Source organism: Xenopus laevis, chromosome 4L (assembly GCF_017654675.1).
Source record: "Xenopus laevis strain J_2021 chromosome 4L, Xenopus_laevis_v10.1, whole genome shotgun sequence".
In the NCBI taxonomy this organism is placed as follows: Eukaryota; Metazoa; Chordata; class Amphibia; order Anura; family Pipidae; genus Xenopus; species Xenopus laevis.
In genome coordinates this window covers 121,303,862-121,331,465 of record NC_054377.1, presented here as the reverse complement: position 1 = coordinate 121,331,465, position 27,604 = coordinate 121,303,862, and the positions used below count along the sequence as shown (strand labels likewise).

The following is a 27,604-nucleotide window of genomic DNA, read 5'->3' as shown; positions in this document are numbered from 1 at the left end:
AGGCACAAGTTACATAGCAGATAAGCTCGGTAGAATATAATGGAGTTTTACCAGGCTTATCTTTTATCTGCTATGTAACCTGTGCCTTTTCTCCTTTAAAGTGATTACTTTATTGAAGGAAGTTATAAGGCAACTAGAAATGAAAGGAAAGGATTATAAAAAGAAACACTACAATACCAAATAAGACTATTTATAAATATGAAATTCTTTCATTTTAAGTTCAAAAACTCTTATTTCCTCTCCAGGCTTTCATTACACAGTAACAGCAATGCTTCAGAACACAGCCTTTTCCCCCAGGCACCACAATGGAGTTCTGTAGTACAATAAATGAATGTATATGCAATTCTGTTTATGTAATATCTCTGTCCCCTGGCTCTTTCTGCCTGAAACTTTTTTTGATGTTTTTGGTCATTGTATATGCAAGTATCCAACTGCAGTCATTCATATTAAGGCATGCATGTGGTAGCCAACTGTTGTACATGAATATTAGACTTTTCCTAGGATAGAGTTCCCTGTTATCTGCTGCTGGAGACAAGGCACCCTGCTCTGAGGCACCCATAGCATCAATAAATGCATAGATCCAATAATGCAAGCTGAAATAGTAATGATATGCTTAGGTAGGATTTTCATCATAATTAGGCATCTGTTTATCGGCATACTGAGCTCAAATGTATTTGCTTGGATCGGCAGTTGTAAATAATAATAATAATACTGTAATAATCATAACAATAATTGCAACAAAAATCAGAGCATATCAACTAATTTGGTGCCCGAAGCTAACAATTATTATGAGGTTTGTTTCTAGATGGCAAGCCATGCTCGCTGGCAGTTTGTTACTTCTTTGTATTATTAATTCGTATTGTCCCAATTTTCCAGAGCGGCACAGGCTGTCTCTTCATAAATAAATTATGATTATAATTCAGCCATCAGAGAGGCAGCAGAGATGGAACTGGGCTTAAGAGTTCAGCGTGTTTAGCCTTCTGAGTCACAGCCAATTCCTTAGAGTTCCTTGTTGTACGTGGGACAGAATAGAAAATCAGAGACGAGATGCGTCAGATGGAACAAAGATACAGAAAGAATCAAGGAAGACTCAAAAATGAATAAAACTCACAGAAATGATGGAATCCCACTGTACAGAAAGAGCAACTTTAAAATATAAGAAAAACCATTATGGTAATAGAATTCTGCACCTGCTGTGCCTGTTGGAAAGGAGAATGTCATAGCTGCAGGTTGTCTGTAGCAGCTGTAACCAACTAGCTGGACAAGTAACATACACCAACCAATCAGCAGCTAGTTAGTAGTGTCGTAGTGACTGACTGGTTGATATGGTAAAGTACTTTGCCTTTGTAATGACAGAGCACTAAAGTATCTACCTGGAAACCAATTAGCTCCACCACACGTAACAGGACTGCGTAAAGGGATTTAAATTCAATTTAATTGAAATTATATTTTAGTATGATGTAGAGAGTGATTTGATGAGACAATTTGCAAATGGTCTTTATTTGTTTTTAACTGAGTTTTTTCAATTTAATTAGTTATTTGTTCAGAAGCTGTCTAGTTTGGAATTTCAGCAAGGTAGATATCCGGTTTCCATTGTCCAAATAACCCTAGCAACCAGGCAGTGAATTGAATGAGAGATTGTAATAGAAATAGGAAAGGGCTGGAACAGAAAGATATGTTATAAAAAAAAAGAGGAAGTAACGGTAATAATAATAAAACTGTAGACTTAATTAAATTTTAGTATGATGTAGACTATGATTTGCTGTGACAATTTGTAATTGGTCTTCATTTGTTATTAAATATTTTTTTTATTTTGCTTTTGTAATGACAGAGCACTAAAGTATCTACCTGGAAACCAATTAGCTCCACCACACGTAACAGGACTGCTTAAAGGGATTTAAATTCAATTTAATTGAAATTATATTTTAGCATGATGTAAAGAGTGATTTGATGAGTAATTTGCAATTGATCTTCATTTGTTATTAACTGAGTTTTTTTCAATTGAATTAGTTATTTGTTTAGCAGCTGTCCAGTTTGGAATTTTGGCAGGTATCTGGTTGCCATTGTCCAAATAACCCTAGCAACCAGGCAGTGGATTGAATGAGAGTTTGTAATATGAGTAGGAGAGAGCCGGAAAAGAAAAAAAAGAAGTAACAATAATAATAAAACTGTAGCCTCACAGAGCAAAGAGGTTTTTGGCTGCCTGAATCAGTGAACCCCATGTAACAGCTGGAAAGAGTCAGTAAAAGGAGGAAAATTGTTTAAAAACATAAATATGAAAAAAGACCAATTGACTAGTTGCTAAGAATTTGGCTATTCTATACCATACTAAAAGTTAAGTTAAAGGCAAATCATCGCTTTAAAAGTTGGGTCAATTGGATTTTATATATTGGTGATCACTATGTGGCCATATTGAGGAGAACTTTTGTGACAGCAGATGGCAGTTGAGAGATCATGCATGAGGAGACATATATATATATACCACTTCTATGCAATATGTGAAGACATATAGAGTTTTAGAGAAATAAGAAAAAAATTATTAAAGAAAAAAATTTGATTTGTGAAAAAAATATAAATCCGAATGTTGAAAGTTGAGTAAATTGTATTTACACTGCATTGTTGATTTGGGAATATTTTATAAAGAAAAGCTGGCCAAGTAAGGTGTGTTTACACTGGAGAATGTGTGCTTCATGGGGCGGATTATGTGAGAACTATATATGAATAATGGCTGCCGCTTTTCTAATTCACAGTTGGCTGATGTTATCAATTTCTGTAGAGGTGAATGGAGAAGGGACATTTTGTCCTATGATGCTAATCCCCATGGGAGACAATACTCAAAATCTCCCTACTGCCACTGCAATTTACATAACTATTGGCTGGTGTTAGTGGGTTCTTCTAATTCATTAATTCATTAATGCATCCTTCTTACCTACAGGATACTCGCTTAACTGTACCTATATGCTGCTGTTATTGCTGCATTTTCCTGTACATTTCTCGGAATTCATGTGCATCCCCTTTATGCCTTTTAAAGGAGTATTCAACCCCTAATTAAAAAAACCCTACCCTCAATGCGACATAGAGCCTGCTCCCCCCAGCCTAGGTGTTACCCTGGGTAAATGCCCCTAACTCTTTAATTACCCCTCGGTGCAGATTCAGGACATCGAAGTTCTTCTCTTCGGTAATCTTCGGGAATGAGAGCGGTGTAGTTGGAGCAATCTTTTGCTTCGCGAAACTGTGCATGCGCCGAAAGTCATGGCAATTGCTGAAGTGAAGGAAGGGGACCCGAAGATTACCGAAGTGCCAGAAGATGGCGCCCGTGAACTGCCCTGAATCTGCACCGAGGGGTAAGTAAAGAGTTAGGGGCATTTACCAGGGGTAGCAGCTAGGCTGGGGGGAGCAGGGAGGGGGCTCTATGTAGCATTGGGGGTAGGGGGTTTTTAATTAAGGGTTGAATGGGGTGCTTTATTATATACACTGTGCACTGGAGCATGCTGCATATACAGTATTTCTGCAGGGAAAAATGAGCCTCATAAAGTTAGAATGGTTCACATTGTGCAAGTGTTTACCTTTGATACTGCAGACATTGTAGAAAGATCACTGCAAAGGCATAGTATAGGTATCTATCTAGCTAATTGTAAGTTAGCGTCAGGATGGTATATTCTTATAAAACATCTGCATGATTAACAGATGCGCATAGATGCAAATATTAATTTTCTCAGGAGTTTATCACAGTGCCACCAAGAGGCCAGTCTGGGAAAGGACATGGGGAAGGCATTAGGGCAGAGACACACACTGCAATTCGGGGAGATTAGTCACCCGGCGACAAATCTCCTCTTCTCCTCCACCGGCTACAATGAAAATTGCCGGCAGGATGGCACTCAAAGCGATTCATTTTCTCACAAGGAAACTTCGGGTGACTTCGGAAAATGAAGTGCTCCAAGTGCCATCCCGCCTGTGATTTTCATTCTAGCCAGTGGGAAGGCAGGGGAGGCAGTTCGGGAAGATTTGCCCCCTCCCCCCGAAGAAGAGGAGATTTGTTGCTAGGCAACTAATCTCCCCGAATTGCAGCGTGTGTCTCTGCCCTTATAACTGAACATGTATTATTGAATGCAAGTTAAAGGAGAAGGAAAGCTCCAAGACAGTTTATTGCCAACAGATTAGCCTCAATAGTGCAAGCTAGAACGCTTTATTTATTCTGCAGAATGCTTTACCATACCTGAGTAAACAGCTCTAGACACTGTCTCTGTTTGTTTAGGATAGAAGCTGCCATATAAGCTTGGTGTTACATCACTTCCTGCCTGAGTCTCTCCCTGCTCACTTACAGCTCTGAGCTCAGATTACAGCAGGGAGGAGGGACGGGGGGAGAGGAGCAAACTGAGCATGCTCAAGCCCTGCCCTGGAGGTTTAAGATGAAAACAGGAAGTGTGATACAGAAGCCCATGGGTAAACAATAGAAGGAAAGAAATTCAGTATTTCTTTTGACAGAGGACTCAGAGCAGCATTACTTTGAGTGTTAACTGGTGTATTTATATAGACCTTTCTGATAAAGCTTACTTCATTTTAACCTTTTCTTCTCCTTTGAGTCCAGTTTTATTTGTTTTTTTATAATCTATAGGTGGCTTTTTGAAGAAAAAAAATACATATACACACACAGTATATATTTCTGATCATTCTGATATATGCTCAAATGGATCTAAATCACACAGCAACTAAAACTAGAGGTACTGAAGAATAATACATGGTTATGTAGTGGGCTTAGGAATAAGATGAAGTGAAGTGCTTTCACATTATGAAAGAGTATATTGGGATAATATGTCATAGTAAAGAAAAGAGGTCAAGGTGAGTCTCCCTGGTAAAGACCAGGAAATTCAGTTTCAGTTTTATAAAATTAGATGATCAGATTTCACTCATAGGTATGGCAATAGTAGGCTAAGTCAGAATTGTTAACACAGAGAGAAGACAGAGCATATAAACATGGGGTCAGTACAGAGACCACTCTACAAAACCTCATGTTTCAAAAATAATATATAAATATAACACTGTTTTAAAAGGCAATTAGTGACTTTAGGCCCTAGACCCGATTTAATTCAATGAGAAAAATGTATGTGCATATTTGTTCTGGTTGATATTACTGGAAATACTGTAGTTTGACTGTTATGGCCATTGTTAATATGTCTGTAACCTGGTTATGAACATGTGGTCTTTGACCACATCTTGAGCCACAGGAGGAGGCTTGAACAAGTGCTTGTAATGTTGCCTGAGACTTTCTTGTAGTGTTTAAATATTGTCAGTGACCTTTAATGTCCTCTTTAAATAAAAATTCTACCTTAAGTTAACCTTGGGTTACAAATGCCAGTAATTTAATGTTTTAAAATTCTACAGCTTTGAAATCATTTGCCTTTGTGCGCTGCTTCTCTCCAAGTTAATTGTGAAGCTAGATTTTTCTTATTATTATGTTATACTTCCTGATTTAGTGTTTCTCTGCTGTATGCTTCATTTTAACATAAATACATACACGGTAGATGACTGTTTGCTATGGTTAGACCTCCTAGCAGCCAGAGTTGCAGGAAAAAAAACTAACTCTAACTCAGAATAGATGAAGACCAATTTCAAATTGTCTTAGGACCCAATGACTAGTAGGGGAAGCAGGGATTTGACGGGGCTTAGGAGTAGCGCCAAGCCCCGCCCCCTTCATTTGTTACAGGGCCTGATTGGAGGAAAAAGGTTCCCGGGCTTGTGGAAGGAACGAGGCGGTGATTGTACTCACCATTCGGCGCCGGGACGAGGAGGCAGCAAGACGCAGCATCCCGCCCGCCCTCCCTGTATACGGGTTGGTTTTGTCGCAGTTGTCCGAGGGTACCTTTACAAGGGGAAGTTAAAAGGGGGTGTTTCATAGGGAGTGGAAGTAGCCTGGTAGGCCTGGGTCCCAATGGGAAGGTTGACAGCCCAGTTTGGGGCTTGGGAGAAATAGAACAGGAACCTACCATGGCAGTTTGGGTACAGCCATTCCCACCCCCATTCCTCTTTCCCTCAGATGGGGGAGTAATATTAAAAAGAATGTTAAAAGTTTGTTATACAAATGGTGTGTAAAATGTTAAAATGTTATACTGGTTAATTATTATTATTCTGTTTAATAAACAACTGCGGCCATCTCTTTCCAAACCAGTGGCGTGCCTGTGTGTTATTGGGGTAGGAGGTATATGGTGTGGGGGGGAGAAGGGAGTGGTGTGGAATCGACATTGCACCCGTCATGGAAATGTAATTTTGTACATGATGCTAAAAGGTAATTGCAATGTGAACCTTCTCTTGAAGACTGCAGCAAAATGAGAGTAAAATATAAAATTCTGTAGGCAATAACTGACACTAAAACTGACTCCCCAAAAGATATTTCTTACAGTAAAGCTACTTATACCTACCATGTTGATCGCTGGGCTGTTTTTGCCAGTAATTTTTACTTGAAGTCACTAAACCTGACTGTTTTGCCAATCTAACTGTCCCTTCTAAACCCGTCTCTAATGCTAATGCTCTACTCTTGCAGCACAAATATGGCAGTGTCCTCATAAAAGAACATGGGGAAATTGTAAAGCACAAGTTAGGACAATGTTATGATAAAAGGTTGTAAAAAAAGGTTTAATTTCTGGTGTCAGTAATACTGTCTAGTACAGGGGTGACCAAACTTTTGGCTTCTCTGGGCCACATTGGAAAAAGAAAAATTGTCTGGGGCCACACATGAAATACACAAACACTTTTGATTAGTAAAATTAAAGAAAATAAACATAAAAGAACTACAATACCAGTTAGATAACCAGATGGAGCTATACATTGGAATATGGGACACCTGGATATTAAACAGACTTCTTCTTCTTCTTCTTATTATTATTATTACTAGCTGGGCAATGGGCAGAGTCCCCCATCCTCCCTACTCCATAGGTCACCACATTGTTACAACCTGGCATAGTAAGCCTGTTCCTAACAAGATGACTGAGGTGGTTAATGTGTATGGACTTAGAGAGCACAAAGTGTTATTTTGTTTTCTCTTTATTTCCATATATTTATTTATTAATTTCTTTCTTTTTTTCCTTTCTCTTCCTTTTCGCTCTCCTTCAAGCTGGGCCGCATTCATATCCATCCTGGGTCACATGCGGCCCTCGGCTGCAGGTTGGACACCCCTGGTCTAGTATCTAAGTGAATGTTAAGGTGCTCGTGACCATTGCTGGGCCATTGCGGGATGGTGGTGGAAGGGAGATTGCTGCCACTACAGACAGGCTGGTGGCAAGTGGAAGCCAAGTATATACTTGGGCATAATTACTTTTTGGCTCATTATTGGCTGGCCCTTCAGCCAGGGCCGGAACTAGGGGTAGGCAGAGTAGGCACTTGCCTAGGGCGCAAAACTTAGGGGCGCCAGGCACGTACATTTCACTGCTGCCTACCCCAGTCTGGTCTGCAAAGTCTGGTTAGTTGCACTTGTTTGCGCATGCGTACGAGCAGAGAGGGGGGTTGATCCTGGCAGTTAGCGCAGATGCTCATCTATGCGCAGGCTGAGGAGGGGCGATGGGCCAGCTGGGTTGCCTGGGGTGGCCGGCCTGGCCTGGCCCTGCCTTCAGCACATAAGAGATTGATGGTATCATACTTGGCAGTGACTGCAGCTAACCTTACCCTAAACAGGGATTTATCCATTGATGCAGATCATGTTTAGTTTGATATAGTTTATTATATCTGTTCATGTTTGTGTATCTAATTTTGCCTATTGTTTTTAGTGTGTTGTGTACTTCCTGTCTGGAGAAAGAGAAGGAAGAGGAAGGGGAGGAGTGAGTGAGTACCAGTACTGGAGACCAGTACAGCTGTCATCTGAGGAGTCTTTGGGGGAAATGTAATATCTTTCGCTTGCACAAAAAACCTGCACAAAGTCGCTTGGAAATGTTAGCGACCATGTTTGTGTCCTTTTTGGCTGATTAAAGACCTCAATGACTTCTTCACAAAGTTTGCGCACAAATGGCTTTTGCGAACATTCGCAACATATATAATTAATTTTTATGAACGCAAACTCTTTTTAGCAACAAAATATTTAACGGAACTACAGAGCAGGTGTTAATGTTAAACCTTTGCTTAGCGAAAATGCACAATGTAATATTCGCCCCCGACTGATTTTACATTGCGAGCAGTGCTAAACATTTGCAAAGACAACATCTGCGACTTTTAATGACATTCCCCCCCCTTTTGTAAGTCTGATTTCAAAAGTTCCCAAGCCTTTTTATTAAGCCGCTAATTATTAAGAGTTAATGGTCCCTTCCCTTTGTTGTGGTGACAATAAATACAGACACAAGCGATTGCAATCCTGTAAAGATGGTCTGTATAGCAGCCCACCTCACTATCTGACCTCAGGTACCAAAGGCAGCGCTCTTTGTGTAGTTAAATTGTGGAACTGCTTCAAGTGGGAAGGAATGCTCAGTTCGGAGTAAGAACTATTAGGAATGGGATGTAATTATTTACACCCTGGAAAATGCCCTGAGCAGGAAGCTAGCTTACCATAATAACACTGATAACAGATCTACATTGCTGCCTAGTGACTGGACATTGTTTAAAGATTCAAAATGCAGCAAGAGGAGTAAGTGGGAGCAATTAACTTTAGTATGTTGACATCTACTCTTTGTATGTCCTACAATGCTGGCTCTGCTAAGTTACTGAAAGCATCTTTACTACTTAGAGAAAGTCATATATTATATCTGTTAAACAAATGACAATAACTGATGCCCATAAGACAGAGTATGGGGGCATACATAGATATCTGAAGCAAAAATAAGTGTTTAAGCAGGTATTACAGAAAGAAAAAAATATCCTACCACAAAATAACAAGCAACTGCTCAGAGAAAAAGATGCAGATATAAGAAATCACAGAGTGGCAAACAGGTTAAAAATAGGCATTTGATAATAAGATAATAATCTAGACAGCAAAATAATACAGAATTCAAGACAAACTCAACTGCAGAGGCAAACCCTGAAGAACTGGAGAGATAACTTTATGTAAAAAGGGAAGAACCAAAGAACAGACAGTGGGGTCAAAGGGAAAAAGATCCCTCAAATAAAGGTAAAAAAATTACTTTCTATAAATAATATTTATATAAATCCAACATTCAAAATGGAATAAAAAGATACACAAACTATTCCCTTTAGTTGCAATCCCCCAAATTTACCTTAAAGCACCACACATTTGCCTTTTTTAGGCCTCGAAGGTGGGGGACATAACACAGCTCGGATAGCCTCATCAAATACCGTCTTTAGGCCCCGTTGTGTCAAGGCTGAGCACTCCAAGTATTTGACTGACTCTTTAGGGAAAAAGTTTGAAGGACAGGATAATAGTGAGACATTATAATAAACGAGGATGGATCAAAATTAATTGTCCCCAAATGTATTTATTTACATAATGTGTAAGCATACAAGAATATAATTGAAGAGTAAGAGAAATATGTCTAATGTAAATGGTCAATATAACATATATTTATTCTACTCAGCGTTTTCTTTTCAAAATCAGGGGTTTTATTATGGATAACTCACCAATCTCTTTTGCCAGAGCCAAACCCTGTGGGTAAGAGATTGGAGACAATTTCTTCTCCTTAAGTTTCTCAATGGTTTCTTTGTCATCCCGCAGATCCAGCTTGGTTCCAACAAGAATTATTGGTGTGCTGGGACAGTGGTGTCTCACTTCTGGGTACCACTAGAAGAAAGAAAAGGACCAACATATAAGAAAAGCTATGCTGAAACTAATAACTCAGCTTCAATCATGAGAACACAAGAAAAAAAACCTGTTCTACTCATGGCGTCTACAGTAAAACCCATATTTGTGTTTTCCTTGCATTTATACAATTAATATTAGAATTTTATTGCAAATGTCCTAAATTATCAATTTATAACAGGAGCCTACAAAGTATACACCCTGTCCACTGGATTCCCATTCATTCTTGTCCAAGATGCAAAATAATACAGTTGGCTCCATGCCCGGTTTGAAAAATATAACGATCTTATTAGCTAGCGACAAGTCATGGATCTCTGATATGACTTCTAATATCCTGATATTTCGCAACAGGCGGTACTTTATTAATTATAATACACACGTTTTAGTGAGTCATGTGACAGAAATGACATCACTAAGCTCCGATTACAACCAATGACATCACTAAGCACTGTTTTTAAGGATATAATTTACAGGATCATGGTTTTTGTGTATTATAAATAGATAAATCTTCATACTCAAGCAGACTTTTGCCTAAAAAAGATAAGCTGTGAAGACAAGTAACTTCTTTAATTTCTTCCTTTTGCTTTTTAGCCTCTTCCAGTTCTTCAGGTCTCTCTCCATTTCCATATTTTTCACCAACTTCCATAACTTCTCCTACTTTTTGCCCTCCCATGCTTTTTATTCTCTCTCAAAGCTTACCCCGTATAAAGGCTTATTCTAAGCTTTTTTACTTGGTCTTCACTATTTATTTTGTTTATTATTATTATTAACCATCTGGCTGAAAATGTTGTTTGGTGTTGGTGGGGTCACTGAACCCAGCTTCAGTTTTATTATTATTATTATTATTATTATTATTTGTATTGTCTATTTTACTTACTTTACTTTCATTTTAGTTTCAAAACTATCCAGAGCACCGTAATAAAATTGGGAACACACCACTTTTGAACATCAGATATTGGTGATGTTACTTATAATTTGAATACTTATACCAGTGATTTCTAAAGACTTCATTAAAACAAAAATAGTGGTGAGAAATTCCCTGCAAAGATAAAGGTAATGGGAATACTGAAAACTAAAGTAATAAGAGGATCACTTAGTAATTAGATAAGCATGAGGATCTGGCAAAAATGTTACTCAGAATCTGACACTATGCACATATTTTTATAATTGGAGTGAAGGACGTGATCAAAGTCTCGTGTAGTGGGGCTGAGGCTTAAGGTTGTATACGGTGGATTTTCACAGAGATAGAGACTGGTTTTGTCTAAATCAATGTTGTTGAAAAAGAATCATTTAGAAGTGTGTAAGTATTAAGTGGAGGTACAAATGGGATTTCTTTAAAAAGTGCCTAGCATTCTGCGGACATAATCTGCTAAATCTCATATTGTAAAGGAATAAAAGGCAATTGTAGGGTTATAAAGAAATGAAGCCAAGAAAACAAGAAGTGGCATGACTCACATTTGTCCTTATTGATTATAACTCTTGTAACAGAACAAGAGGGCAGGATATGGAAGAGACAAAGAGTCCATTTCTTGGGCATTAGGCTCGATTCATTTATCTAAGATTATAGGTCTTCACTGGAATTCACATCACATACAGAGATACGTTAAATGTGTTGGTGTCCAGTGTGCCTTGAAGTGTGAGCCTCAACCCAAGATTAAAAGAAAAGGGATAACAGTACAATCTTTGGTGATCATCACTCATACAAAGATATGTTAAACGAAACCCCCTTGCTTGCAGGATGGGTCTCAAATTGGCTGGTGCAATGTACACTACAACCTTCTCAAAGATTCACCAGAAGGTGAAAATATTAAACCAACATCGGTTTAGTCGAGTGATTATTATTATTCCTTATCTACATTACACTGATATATTATGCAGCACAGTTTTTTCCTCATTCCAATCAGTCCCTGCCCTAGTAGAGCTTGTTCCCTATTACGTTCACACAACACCTATACACAAACACTAATGAATAATGAAATAATCAATAAACAAACATCAGTAATCTTATAAAGGCATGGATGCCGACAATACAGTTTACCCATTTCATGTACAGAAAACTGCATTAATACTATGGCAGCATATGTATTCCACTCTGCTAAGCAGAATTCTACAGGCAAATTTGATGTCCTTTACATTTATTGGTATCATTGAAGGCTTTTTATGTGCTATCCTCAGGAATACTTTAAGCCAGCTTTAGTTTTGGATTTCACAGGGATTAAAGGAAATTGGTTACAGCAGAGTGTCCTAATTTTTCAGTCATGTGAAGTATCATTTGGAGAACATTTTAGTATGATTTCTCACCTTGTTAAATGGACATAAATAATGTACGACCGGTCCTTGTTACACTTTTTACAGCTGAAAGCTATTAAAGCTAAAGGAAATATGTGAAGTGCTGTTCAGGGCAAGGGTGATGAATTTAAGTCAAGAGGAATTCATGGAGAAAAAAGTCTGTCTTTCAGATAAGGTGGATGTGTGAAAATTGGAGAGACACATGGGAGTCACAGGCTGGTAGCAAAGTGGCAAAAAATACTGTATTTATAATAATATGTTTCACAGGCTGACCATTATGAGGGCAATGAATTTAACTAAAGCTTGGGGCAATGGGGAATGTTGAATCATACTTATGTGCTCATTCCTGGATTTCTGGACCCATGATCAATTGCTTTGTTCAAAAGCTTATGCCATAAAGACAGAAAATTAGGAAGCAGATGGACTGGGGCACATCCCAATAACAGCAAATATGGAAATATAAAAAGACTAGGGGGGTTATTTATCAAAGTCCAAATTTATCTCAATATTTTCTGCTACAAACTCCGATCAAATCCGCTTGGGTTTGATCGGAGTTTGTAGCATTTTACATTTTCCCCAAAATTTGCTTTGTGGGAAAAAATCTGATTTTTTCATCCGATTTTCAATATTTTCACCAGAAAACCCTGAAAACTTCGGGGTATTGCACGAAACCCAGCGCACATCAAAAAATCATTGGGACTTCTCCCATTGACAACCTCGACAGGTCTGAGATGCCGGATTTTCAGATTCAGACTTTTCCATCCTCTGGGTTTAATAAATTCATGATAGTTTAAAACTCAGATTTTTATAAAAGAGTTTAGTAAATAACCCCCCTAATGTTACCAAATGTGTAGCCCCTGTTAACTTAAAGTTAAGATGGTCAGACTGAGGCAAAGAAAATAGTGTTGTCTATCATTTACAAATTCTTCCACCCATGTTGTACAGAAATGGTTCTTGTACTATTGGGTTTAGTTGCCTGGACAGCAGTGGGATGAAGCTTGAAGGTCAGTAGGAATGAGTATTTATTTAATGTGTTTCATTGTCTTTGTTATGTATATATCTGTAAACTTAATGAGTTAAGTGGGGTCAGACAAAATATTAGACCATGAAAGGGGGAGGGGTTGAGGAGGCAAAGTAAATATCTCAATATATTGCTTATAATAAATGGTTGTTGCAGAATTGGGTAAATGTGGAATTTAATGGTATTTAACACGATTTTGTAGTAGACTTAAGATATTACAGAAAGGTCCATTTTCCAGGGAAACCCCAGGTCCCGAGCACTCTAGATAACAGGTAGGGATGCACCAAATCCAGGATTCAGATCAGGATTATGCCTTTTTCAGCAGGATTCAGACAAATCCAAGTTCCTGGCCGAAACAAATCGGAATCCAAAAAATTGTGACTTTTAACCACGCTACTAGCACGGCTCTCTTTTCCCACAGGTTTTCCCTAATTTACATATGCAAATTAGGATTCAGTTTGGTATTTGGCCTTATCTTTCACAAAGGATTTGGCCAAATCCTAAAATAGTGAATTGAGTGAATCTCAAATAACAGTGAAGAGAATTTTTTGTATCTACAATGCATCATGAAAATCATTCTCTCACCTTGGCACGAACGTTCTCATAAGATGCCGGACTCACCAAAGAAAAGCAAATGAGAAACACATCCTATAAAAGATAAAGATAGGATCAGCAATAATAAAGGGACAGATAGCTTCTATACTTCAGTATAACGGTTTATCACGTGAACAATCGTGGACGAGATTCAATTTGAGATGCAATTCAATTCATGGTTGATCATATGAAGTCTGAAGTCTATAGGAAAAAACTGGAACTGAATTAGGAGAAAAGTTTTTTTCTCCTCAAACTGAATCTCGTCCATGAGTTTTCAAGTGATAATCCATGAGATAACTTTTTCTCACTGAATTGAATCTGGCCCAATGATGCTAAATTTCATTTTTGTATACAATTTAATTTAATAATTTAATTGAGAAACCTCTGTTGCATGTAGTAACACAGTGTTGGACTGGCCTTTCAGAATACTAGGAAAATTTCTGGAGGGGCCAATTGTGAGCGGGCCCTTCTGCTCCTAAACATTTCACTGATTTAATCCTATATCTGGACTTTAACCAGACAAAACTATTGCTTTGGGTTCACAGATTATAATGTCAGTGACCAGTCTGGCTAATCTTTCTCCCTATGGCAACCGAGTCACTGACATTGTTGTTGATTTATATCATTGCAGAACTTCAACTCCCTGCATCCCACCAATGGTTTAGCATGTTGAGAGGTATGTTGAGAGTAGCTCTGCAATGGTTGGATTAGCATAAAGTATGTTCCCTATGCTCGCTTCAGTCTAGCTATCCTGTGTAGCGTTAGGATCCCCTACAGTCTCTTCCCATACATACTGTTTGAGGATAGGAAAGAGGCCTCAGTCGATCATAGTCCTCCTGGCCAGCTGTATCCCACAAGCCCAAGTTTACTGGTTTACTGTCCACCATCACATTCGCTGAATAATTGTCGAATCTAAAGGAAGAAAAAGAAAAAAAGGATCACGCCTATGGGAAATAAAATACCTCATTGCTTTCTTGTAATTATAAGTTGCATTGCTTTAATATAGGTCTGACAATTATCAATACAAATGCACATTGCTATTATGTAACGCTGATGTGCCGTGCTATGCTCCTTTGCACTATTACAGACTTTTACATAGAGGTTACCTTCGGAGACATACTTACACAGTCGGGATGTATTCCCCAGGGAAAGCATTGGTTGTGTAACTGATGAGAAGACATGTTTTACCCACAGCTCTGCAGAAGAGAAGATACAGATAAGTCAGGGAGACCCTTAATGGTAAGGATATCTGCTGAAAGGTAGATATGTGCAGCATTCTGTGAGCAAAGAAACAGGTCTTGTTTATTGGTCAATATACTGTAATATTCTCATAATTGGAGGGAAATGCTACCCAGGGAAAAATTGTGTGCAGCAAGTGGGAATGCTTTCGTTGTGATGCCACATAAAGGACTTTGTGCTCAAAACAGGGCATTGCTCCAGGGCTCTATCTTGAAAGCAGAAGTATAAAGTGGGAAGTTATGAGCAGGGAACAGCAGCAGAGAGCATCTCATTCCTGAACGACCTTTAAGGGTGGGATCTTCAAGGTGCAAAATCAACATTTTATATGCAAAGGTTTTGCCACATTAATGCTGCCTTACAGGAATGTTTGGCCATTTACAGAGATGATTGCAGGGTTTTGAATAGATGCCATCTACCCTGAGGCCCTTGATTGAAAAGGGACCTGTCACCCAAAAGAATTATTCCAAATCCTATTTTATCATGTTAGTCAAGCACAATTAACTTTAATTACACTGTATAAATTATTTGAATCTTGTTTCCTTCAGTCTGGGAACTCATAATTATAGCAAGAAGACAGGAGCCATTTTGTGGACACTGTTATTAAGACAAACTTGCATCATCTGAGAATCTTGTTTGTGCACCAGAATGGGGGACCTGATGTCAATTCCCATGCACTGGTTACACAATTAAATGGTTAAGAGAACTGGGGGAATGTGGGGAGAGCAGTGACATGTAGGAAGTGCTGAATGGAAAGTGAAAGTAATTGCTTGTCCCGCCTCTATGCCTCAGGCATAGAAGAGATGCAGCCAATATTTGATTGACAGCTGAGATTTTTAAATGGGTTTACAACAGCTATGAATGCTTTAATAAAAAAAAGAATTTGGACTTCATGTTTAATTAGAAAATTACTTTTATTATACAGCTTTTTATGTCTGGATGACAAGTCCACTTTAAAGAGAGCATTATATGTATAGGAGCATAGAGATTGTATATTTTCCCTTTTTCTGCATGAGTTTCCTCCAACTCTCAAAAAACAAAGAAGAAGGTTAATTTATTTATAAGATTGACCCTAGTGCATGTCTCTATGGCCTGTAAGCTCTACTGGGCCAGGGAAGTGTATGATAACAATCTCTGTAAATGCTGCTGGTGCTGTAAATTTTTTTAAAAATAATAGTGTCAATATTCTCAACATATACCTCAGGTATGTCCATCCTGAAACCCTCCAACTGCTATTGAGTCAACTCTCAGCATCCCACCAACAGACAAAGACACATAACACTGTACACCACTGAGGGTCCCCTCAAGTCATTTAGCAAAACAGATGAGAAGCTGTAAGCCCATCCACACACCTAAGCAAGGGCCAAACTTGGCTGAAATCAGTCTGCAGGCCCCTCACAATGAGCAGTATCCTCCTTCTTCATTTGCTTCCGGAATCTTTGTGTCAGCTCCGTCAAGGGTTGCCACCTTTTCTGGAAAAAAATACCAGTCCTCCTATATATTTATCTTTTTTCCCTAATAATAACATTGGGATCAGCCATCATTTTTATCGGCCAGGCCCGTAAAATACCGGCCAGGTGGCAACCCTTGTTCCACCATGAACACACTTGACTTTCACGTTTCTTTGCCAATTTACGCAGTGTGTTTATGCTGGAGCCGACACAAGGGTTCCAGATGTGAATGAAGAAGGAGCATACTGGTCGCAGTAGGGGCTTAAATTGGCCAGTGGATTTCAGCAGGCTGATTTCTGCTTCTTCTGGCCATAGCCAAAAGTTACTCTTGTTTATTGAGTTTGCCAAATGTGCAGATCTATGCTTGATTTTGCAAACTAGTAAGTTATTTGCCAGGCATGGATTCGTGGTGAATTTCCGCAAATGTTTTTGGTAAAACTGTGCCAAAAATTTGCAGATGAAAAAAATTGGTGCAACAAAAAATATTGCTGCACGGCAAAATTGTCACGCACATAAAAAGTGTCGCGCGTCAAAATTATTTGGACGCCCATTGCCTTCAATGCGGTACGCAAACTTTTCCCTGTATCGTGAATTTTTCGTCAAAGAAAAACGGGACAGATTCACCCATCCCTACCAACCAGACATTCAGCAATCAGAACACGAGTGGCTAGCATACACAATGTACTTGCTCAACGGCTTTTTACAGTTGATAGATAAATATGTGACCAGTAACTATCCAGATACTGTGCAGGCAGACTGCTCGTTTGGTCCCATACACGTGCTAATAAGCTACAGACCCTGGAGTGGCCAAGTTGGCAGCCAATTTTTGTGCATATGGACTAAACTGTTACTGTTTGTCATTTGAATCAGGTTTTGATCATCTGTAATATTTAGATATGTATATACATAATGGGTAACAGGGTCCATATAGGGACATTTTAATAACAGAGCAGATACTCTTATCAACACAATCCCTCTGGTTAGTGGAATAAATGCCTCTGCATACAAACGTGTCCCTGTCCCTTAGTCAGTTTCTCGTGTAAGGGGAAATGGATACCATGTTATCAGGGTGTGGGTTTTTCTTAAAGGATAATGGCACATTAAGAAAATAGACACACAGGTTGCAGAAAGAGAGAAGTTATGTCTTCAAGAAACACCCCATTTTTTAATGGAAATTCTGCCAATAGAGGGTTCTTAAAGGAAAACTATACCCCCCCAAAAAATGTAGGTCTCTTTAAAAAGAAATTGCATAAAACAGCTCATATGTAAAACCCTGCTTCATGTAAATAAACCATTTTCCTTATAATATAATTTTCTAGTACTATATGCCATTGGGTAATCATAAATAAAAAATTGCCATTTTAAAAAATAAAAAATTAAATTTTTTTATAGGTGTTGTAATTCACTGTGCACACAAACATGCCAAACAAACCATACATGTTAGGTCACATGAGCCAATTAACAGACAGAGTTGTGTCTTTTGCTTCAACACTTCTTCCTGTTACAGTTAGAGTTGAAGTATTTCTGGTCAGGTGATCTCTGAGGCAGCACACAGACCATCACAAAATGGTGGTTCAAGGCAAGAGATGTAAAAGGGCAATATTTACTTAAATATATATTCCAGTTTGGTAAGATTCTTTAATATGCCACTTAATATGATATGAACTATCTGTTGCTTAAGTGTTCATTTTGGGAGTATAGTTTTCCTTTAATTTCATCAGAACCCTTGCATGAGCGTAAAGAGAGAGATGTAGATAAAACATTTGTTGGTCTTAATTCGAAACCCTGTTAGAGTACAGTGCAAATCATATCTATACAGTCACTTCCTTCTTTAAAGATATGTTTTAGAGGCGATCAATGAGATTTGGAATCTGGCATGTCATTCAGCTCCTCTATTTATGTTACTTTTGTATGAGCTTTGGCGTTGCACCACTGATTTAGAGACTTCAGTGACAGCCTTGCAGCATTGAGGCCTTGCATTTCATTCCGAAAGAGGGTTTGTTTGCTCTTCCCAACTGATTTCCTCCCACACTCCAGAAACATACAAGCAATTTAATTTGCTCCTGATGAAATTGACCCCAGTGTGCCTGTGGTAGGGAACTTAGATTGTGAGCTACCTTGCAATGTGAAGGATGAAAGTCCTCAGTAAAGCATGGTTTAATGTTGGTACTATATAAATAAAGCATAATAATATCCATCGCTTCATCGATTTACATCTTAAAACCCACCACATGTTTTTTAATGAATATCACAGATTTAAGCTATAGGCACATCTATTTTGGGATTTTTTTTATTGTTAAGGACTTAAGCAGTATTTGCCTGTAATCTGCTCATTATATTTCCAGTCTTTGTGAACTATCTCCCCCTTTGCGATGAGTCATTTACAGACGTGAAGCTGTATTCCAGCAGCGGGCCTACGATATTTAAACGGAACCCATGGATTTAACTCATTATCATTTCTCAAAATGAGGTTTAAAATATTCACTTGGTAAGATCCTGTCGACGAAACAAGTGAATCTCAAGTTAACATTTGGGAATCCCCAACACAGCCAAGGCAAGATTTAAATAAAAGCAAAATTCTCCATGAACCATCAAGATTTACTTCTGGCTTTGACATGCAACTGATTTCAAATGCTTCAAAAAATATAATAGACACCAAAATAATCATGCCACAACAAAACTTGTCCAAGATGCTGTCCTTGAAAGTCAAAGAGGCAAATTAACTAAAGGGAGAAGTGGCCGTCGCTAGAGAAAATTCACCAGAAATCTCATCTGAAGGACACCGCCAATTTACCAACAGGTGTAGAAGACAATTCGCTAGTGAACGAGACCGACGCTAGAGTAGTTTTGCGCCCTAGTTTTCACTCAGGAGAACAATCATTACTCTACACATTCACTAAAGTGTGAATTTTACAGAATGTTACCCCTTTCTCCAAAGTTTCCTTCACCACCTTAGACCTACCGAACTGATAAGATGAAGCTTCATCCTCCTCAATCTCATGTCAGTGACATCATATAAAAACGCTGGTGTTTTTTCATATTTTAAAGCGGGATTGTCTTCAAAAGTAATAGTTATTAAAGATTTTTGTGTTAACATTTTTTCCCAACCATTTGAGAAACATGCCACATTTGTATTAGGGTGGGCTCATGTCTAGGACATTAGAATGGTCTTTATTTTGCTTCCTTGGACATGTGTAATAATAAGTGGCCAGTTCAAGCATTTGCACCAACATCTCTAATAAAGTTGTCTGTATGACCTATATGTGCCCGTCCTATTCAAATTGACCTAAGCGCAAGAGTACTAACGAAGTTTCACTAGGCAGAAATAAACTGAATGCAACTGAAATTAAACTTCATTAGCATTCGGCTACATAGACGCAAATTTAAGTTTTGTGGTGGAGCCTTCGCTGGCGAAAATTTTTCCTTGAGTGAATTTGCCCCAAAGAGTCTGTAATACAGAATTACCAAGATACACTCCAAAGAACATACACAGTAACGTAACTGGAGGGGGGCAGGCCCTGGTGTGGGACCCTGCCCCCCTCCGGGCGGCCGATGCGACCGGAAATCTGCAGTGCGCGAGCTGCCGTGGGCCCTGAGGGGGTGCGAGAATGCAAATGGAAGAAATCAGCTGTCTGTTGGCATCAGAGCCTTCTCCTGTGACTGCACCTGGAGCTGCTGCACTGGCCCAGGTGCAGGTACATGGAGAAGATTTTGGCAATGAAATGCATAGCCTTGTACTCCGTGTGGATCCTAGTGCAGTTACAGGAGAAGGCCGTTGGCACTGGAGGGGCTGATTCGTGGCCTGAAAATCAGCCATGTGTGGCATTAGCCTATGAGAATTTTTGAACGAAAGCAACAAAAACCTGTAGATGAGGGACACAACACAAGTGATGAAAAAATGTTAACAATAGAAATTCCATCCTATAATAAAACTGCTTTGGTAACCAGATGCTGACATTATATTTTAGATTAGAAACAAGCAAAAATAAAAGACAAAAAAAAAAAACATATACAACATGGCTGCCTGAGGTCTCTACATCATACTTAGAATATATTTTTATATGTGCACATTTATTTCAGATCAATATTTGGATATAGTTTTAGGTTGAGGAAATGAGTGACTCCATTCCTGTGGTTGTGATCACTTGGATACACATGGATATCTGGGCAGAAAAAACTTACTGGGTTTTTCTTAAACATTATGGGAAAACTGTGCAGGCTTACTTAAAGGGGTTGTTCACTTTTAAATTCACTTTTAGTATGATGTAGAGAGTAATATTCTGAGTCAATTTGCAATTGGTTTTCATTTTTTATTATTTGTGGTTTTTGAGTTATTAAGCTTTTTATGCGGCAGCTCAACATTTTGCAGTTTCAGCAATCTTGTTGCTAGGGTCCAAATAACGCTAGCAACCATGCATTTTTTTGAATAAGAGGCTGGAATATGAATAAGAGTAGGCCTGAATAGAAAGATAAGTAAGAAAAACTAGCAATAACAATAAGGAGGTTTCTTATTTAAGAAAAAACCCGAATGGCAAAAACCTGATTCTACGAGTTTAAGTCTTGATACCCGAAAACTCGAATTGGGCAAAACCCTCCCCAAAAAACTCGAACATCAAGCAGGCTGTTATAACAACTTCAAATTTCCTCTGCCATTGACTTCTAAATGACCTTGACAGGTTTTAGCTGGTGAATTTTTGGAGTTGATCTATTTCCAGGGTCGGGGTATAATAAATCTTGAATATTCGAGATTTTTTTTTTTTTTTTATAAAGAACAATTCAAGTTTTTTTAACCCAAAAATTGTTTTTGAGTTTTGACCAAAAAATACAACTCGAAAACTTGAATTTTCGTGGGAAAAACAATCTTGAACCTTAATAAATCTGCCCCTAAATGTATAGCCTTATAGGGTTTTTTGTTTTTAGATGGGGTCCCTGACCTCCATTTGAAAGCTGAAAGAGTCAGAAGAAGAAGGCAAATCATTCACAAACCATAGAAAATAAATAATGAAAGCCAGTTGAAAAGTTGTTAGGAATCAGGCATTATATAACATACTAAAAGCTAACTTCAAGGTGATTTTAGAATCAAGCTCAGACAAAAACTTACCCAGTGTATCTATTGTATTTCCCTATTTTGCCCTTAAGTAGTTTTGGTCTTCTGTCTTTCTGGGGTGGACCAACTTGCATGCCCGTTAAGGTGAGATGTGGGAACAAAGTTTATTTTCTCTCAACTCAAAGATGGCCAGAATTAAGGTCAGTTAGGATGGGCTTAGTGCTAAACATTTATTTTCATGGATGCTACTAGATCTATGGTTGATACAGAAATCTTTTATAAACCTAAAACTTTGTTATGCGTTAAGGCATAACTATCCACTTGAAAACCCATGGGGGCAGTTTTACTAAAGGGCGAATTGTCGCCAGCAACCGCTTTGCACACATCGTACCACTTCACCAGGTGGAAATGCGCTACGAATACACTAATTCCCTAAAATGGGAAGTTTCGTCCTGGGCGCCAAACGCTGATGACTTTTCGCTAGCGTTAGTGAGTTAGTTAGTGAGAGCATTTCATAGTGAAGATGCGCTAGCGTTTGTGCCTAGTGAAAATTCGCTAGTGATCTTGCGCTTAGGTCAATTTGCATACAGCGGTTAATTTAAAGTTGTATGGGCGTTTTTCAACAAAACATGTCCAGGGAACCTTAATACAGACAAGAGAGTTAATATAATGCCCTACACATAAGATCACTGTAAAATGTTCCATATGTTATGAAATTTGTGAAGAAAACCGGTTACCCAAAAAAAGTTAAAATCAGGATTTTTGCAGGCTTCAAAAAAGGAAAAGTCGCCAGAGTTTTTTGGAATTAGATGCATTTTCGTCTTACAGGATATGATGTAAGTGACAGAAGATTGGGGAAGATTTAGCTTCTTTATAGCACTCCGCCTGGTCTGAGGTGGTGAAGTAAACTCTGTTGAAAGAGGTAACGTTCAGTATAATCTGCATTTTAGTGAATTAGCGGAGTAATGTCCGTTCGCCAGAAATGTCGCCTTGCGAATGACGTTCGCTAGCGAATTGGCGCCTTTTAGGAAATTGGCGATGTCCCTGCGGGTGGCAACACCACTTCGTTCTTTAGTAAATCTGCCCCATGGTTTAGACATGACCCGTCAAAATACTTTTGTGTTCATTTGTCTGAGTTCCACAGACTGCTGTTTATCACATTATCAATTGAATGTAATCTGGCCCCCAAACCTGCAGTATGTCAGCCAATTGGCCCACAACATGGACAGCTAAAATGCAGACATCCTCGTGTTAAAGGGATATGATGCTGAGTTATGGAAAAAGGAACAAGTGTGTCTTTTATTCCTCTGAAATAGTGTTGCCTAGCCTCACATGAATCTCTCAATAATTGTCTCTTTCCTCAATGTTTGCTTGGTAAGACAATAAAGGGAAGTTGCATTGTTCCCCATATAAATTGATGCATATAGGGTAAATGGGGTTGAAGCCTTTTCCTTTTTGTTCTAACTCTTCCCTTCCTCAAAATAGTCTGATTTTTCAAATGAAATTTGGCAGTCGGCACAGTATCATGATATTCCTTAGTATTTTTGAATGGTTTGGTGTGCATTTATCAACGTTTCGAATTCAAGTTTGTACCACAATTTGATTTTTTTTTTTGTGCTAAAACTCACAAACTCAAATCCGTTTTACTGAAACTTGGATTTTCAAAATTAATTAAGTCCAAAAAACTCAGATATAAAAGATCTGGCTTCTAAAGTTTATGTAGAAGTCATAGGGAGTGAAAATGTGATTTCACATTTTTGTTCTTTGCATTTTTAGTCGATCAAGTATCTAAAATTTAAGTTTTTTCATAAATAAGCTCATATTCAAGTTTGGAGAGTTATCAAGTTTTTTCTAAAAAGCTTCACAAATCCAATTTCCCATAGGCTAACATTGACTTCGGTAGCTTTTAGGTGGCGAACTAGGGGGTCGAAGTTTTTTTTAAAGAGACAGTACTTCGACTATCGAATGGTCGAATAGTCGAACGATTTTTAGTTCGAATCCTTCGATTCGAAGTCGTAGTCGAAGGTCAAAGTAGCCCATTCGATGGTCGAAGTAGCCCAAAAAAACCTTCGAAATTCGAAGTTTTTTTACTTCGAATCCTTCACTCAAATTTAGTGAATCAGCCCCTAAAAGTAGCCATACATTATAAGATCCTCTCATTTGGTGAGGTTGCCAAATGAGTTGATCTTTCCCCTGATATGCTCACCAAAGGAAGGGCAATATCTGGCTAATCCGATCATTTGGCCCTAGTGTATTTTCTGGTGTTTCATAGCCACGACAAGCAGGCCCGGATTTGTGCAAAGGTCACCAAGGCCCGGCCTAGGGCAGTAGTATTTTAGGGGGCGGCATGCCACCCAACCACATCCACATTGGTTCAGAAACACTGGGAATGTGTGGGAAATACAATAATTCTTTACAATTTCCTGTGTGCCAATCCCCATTGCTCCAGACCTGATGATGAAATTGGGCGAGGAATGGCAGCAGGCCTAGGGGCACCGGTTATGTTAATCCTGACGACAAGTAGTCGTGTATCTTAGGCCTAAAAAACCAAAGATAATAAAATATCTGTTAAAGGAGAACTCAACCCCCAATTAAGAAAAGCCCCTACCAACTAAGCTAGATAGTCCCCTTCTCTGCTTCCCCACACATACTTCTATAGCCCTGAAAATGTCCCTAAAATATTTCTCACCTAACAGTGCAGAGTAAGAGCAGTGGAGCTTGTGGGCGCTATCTTTCAGATCGCTGGTCTTCATCTGTAATAGAGTGTCGTATGGGCGCATGCGCAGTTGGAACCGGCTTCCACTTCGTACCGACTGCGCATATGTCAAAAGTGATGGAAATTGCAGAAGAGGACCTGAAGAAATCCAAAGACGACCCAAAAAAATCCAAAGTTCCACAAGCTCTGCTGCGCTTACTCTGCACTGTTAGGTGAGAAATATTTTAGGAGCGAGGTAATTCACCGGCACAACTTGGATAATGCTGGCAGGGAAAACCCTTGCTAGTTTATTGCGGGATGCAATATTTCTCAATGATTTCTCCATTGAGAAATATTTTAGGGACACTTTCAGGGCTATTGAAGTAGGTGGGAGGGGGAAGATCTAGCTTAGTAGGTAGGGGCTTTTCATAATTGGGGGTTGAAGTCTCCTTAAATGATCAAGTCCCATTTTATAAAGTGTCTTTATCTTTCAGCATTTCCCCTTACTCATTCAAACCAAACCAACCCAGCCCCCATCATTTATTTTTCTGGTTTCTCTTGTTACATAATATTGTATAGCAACAATGTTCTTCTTCCATAATGAATAATACTCAATTGAATTTCCTTCTTATGATCTCTATATAAAATAGGGACCACATCACTAGTAACTGTGCCCAGGATTTGTTATTGACTTCCCAGCCCATAGAGCCTGTAATCTGGCACAGCGACATGAAACCATGAGGTGATGATGCCCACAATCAAATTCAGCCTTTGCTAAATGGGTAATTACATAGTTTAAATATAAATATATAAGTAAATGTGCCTTCTTTGGCGACCCAATGCACTTATAGCATGAATAGGAATATCTGTAGCTCACAAGTTACAGCAACCCCACCTCAGCTTCCTGTTCATTGCTCAGCGTAACACGGCAAAGGCTTGTTATAGCAAGACGCATGGACAGAGACGGAAAAGAAGATGGTGAAAGCTAGCATTTCCGGGAGGGGCCTGGTGCTGCCACTGACAGCTTGAGCACGGAAGGAAACTTTAATAGAACCAACTGACTATTTCAGATGAACAGTAATCCCCAAACCAGTGGCTCATCAGAAACATGTTGCTCTTCAACCCCCTTGGATGTTGCTCCCAGTGGCCTCAAACCAGTTGCTTATTTTTGAATTTCTGGCTTGGAGGCAAGTTGTGGTTGCATAAAACCCAGGTGTACTGCCAAACAGAGCCTCCTGTAGGATGTCAGTCCATGTAAGGGATACCAAATAGCCAATCACAGCTCTTGGCATCACCGGGGACTTTTTTTCATGATTGTGTTGCTCCCTCAACTCTTTTTATACTTGAATGTGTTTACAGGTAACAGAGGTTGGGTACCCCTGAAGTAGAAAATATGAAGCATATGGAATTAGTGAAATGAGGATGCTATTTTAGTTATCTTCTAGGCAAAGGAGTATTGAGTAAATACTTTAGGCAATATTTTGTAGAACTATAAACTCTTAGTACTTTGCTAAAACACCTATTTTGAGCTCTAGAAAATAGGTGGAACCAGTACCAAAGAACGAAACAAGTTTTTGCTGTTATTGTTGGTGAAGCTACAGGAGAAGCTCCTAAATGCAGTAACATGTAATAAGATAACATGTGGACTACAATTAAGCAAAAATTATAATATTGATGTTAATTAAGGCTCACAGTAGACCATTGTGGGGCTAAACCTAATCCATGTCTAACCTACAATTCAACAAGTTTTCTACATGAAAATAACAACTTGTCATGGCTCAATATTTTATCACATGAATCTTTAGCAGTGTGTGCTTCCTGAACCTTAGGAAAAAAACTGATGATAATGATGATTTGGGTAAGTCGTAGACAATTATCCACATTGCATCATCTGCACATGTCCCTGGGCTCCTTTACATGCCAATTCTTACATCTAACTATGGGGCACATTCAATTGATTAACGTTTACTGTAAAATAGAAAAAGGAATGACATTTGTTCCTCTTTTCAGATCTATGGAAAATAGTGTGAATCAACAGAAAAGCCAATGATGGTGAAGTATTATGAGTGGCTGTATGTTGTATATGGAGGTACTATTTAGGGAGGAGGGTATGGGTTGCTTATAAATAATTATGCTTTCATATTGTGTTCATTGCCTCAAGGTTACTGTGATAGGTACATCATACAGGCCTCAGGGTGTTTAAAGCAGAACCACCACCATGAGGGGCAGAAAATCTATCTGCAACGGGATAGGCCCATCATGTATATTGCAGGAAGGAAAACTGTATGTAATTTAGAAATATCCAATCTCACGGCTGTTAAACTACAAAACCTTGCATTTATCCTACAACTCTAGCCAGTCAATGGGATGCTCAAAGTTACAGATCAGCATCAGCAATCTAAGAGCTACAGATTGAACACCCATGATGTATAAACTGAATATTATATATACAGCATGATATGTGCTTTGTACTTCAATCAGCATTCCCCCCACTGTGCCCATACAGTGTTAGAGGACTAGAGCAAATGCTCGTTGTGCCCTACCCTTAAACCAGCCCTGGGTGTGTGTATATATATATATATATATATATATCATTCTATGTTGCCCACTATAGGGGATAGCTCACCAACACATGAATATACATATTAGGGAGAGGTGAAATGTTGTAGTAAATAAAGCTAAGTACATTAATTATATTCACAGGTCTGTGGCTCTGTAGGCAATGATCAAGCAACATATTCCACTAATAAACTAGATAGATCTCCTCTATTAATAAGCATGAGGAAGAGCAGCTAAATTCGAAAATATTCACAAAATGATTCTTAAAACAGGATAGTCTCAGCCCCGTCTATGTCTGGGCAGGAAGAACATTATATGCTTCTCTTGGTGTAGAATAGTTACGCTGTGGTGTCCTTACTGCTTATTGTATCCTCATAACTTACCTACTATTCATTAATGCCCCCCGTGCATTTCTACTTACCCATCGCCCACCACTACACACTTAATGGCCTGCATTTCTCATCAAGTTGATGATCTTCTGTTTGAGACTTCTACAGCCACTAAGAGGAAAAAGGGAACTAGCAAGATACAGAGAGACAGAGAGAGAAGTAGACCACAAAAGAGCAACGCTCTGAAACAGGAAAACATATTTGCTCAACCATAGAGGAACTAAATCTGTAACCCCTTGTATACCAGACGATACTAACCTGCAGCCATGTACACCACCAAAACAAATGCTCTCAAATGTAATATACTAATTTAATTGAGTGAAAAGTTCTAAAGTCTCTAAAATAACTCAGTGGCAAAAGAGTAGAAAGAGCAGCTGTTGGGGGCCTACAAGAACAGGGTTCTGCTGAGGTTTCGCAATGATGTGCATCTCCCTGGGGTTCGGGGGGATCATACATTTTTCTGTACAGTAGTGCTGCCACCCTATGGATTGATGGGGGGACAGAATAAAGACCAGTTAGAGTGAGATTGGGGGGATGCCTTTCATAGATAAACCTGGAAGCAAAGCATGAAGGCCAGTCATGGGGAGTTTTTA

At 38.8% G+C, this 27,604-nt stretch overlaps 1 protein-coding gene across 1 annotated transcript in view; it reads right to left on the bottom strand.

Moving 5' to 3' along the window:
- rac2.L (Rac family small GTPase 2 L homeolog) overlaps nucleotides 1–27,130 on the bottom strand; it is a gene marked incomplete at its 5' end in the record, with an annotated part of 28,324 nt that extends 1,194 nt beyond the window's left edge. The window contains 6 exon segments of the mRNA NM_001092288.1: nucleotides 9,192–9,323; nucleotides 9,553–9,712; nucleotides 13,626–13,688; nucleotides 14,429–14,546; nucleotides 14,759–14,830; nucleotides 27,044–27,130. Of these exon segments, the coding sequence (NP_001085757.1) occupies nucleotides 9,193–9,323; nucleotides 9,553–9,712; nucleotides 13,626–13,688; nucleotides 14,429–14,546; nucleotides 14,759–14,830; nucleotides 27,044–27,078 (579 nt within the window). The 3' untranslated portion in view covers nucleotide 9,192.
- Between the last annotated feature and the right edge of the window lie 474 nt (nucleotides 27,131–27,604).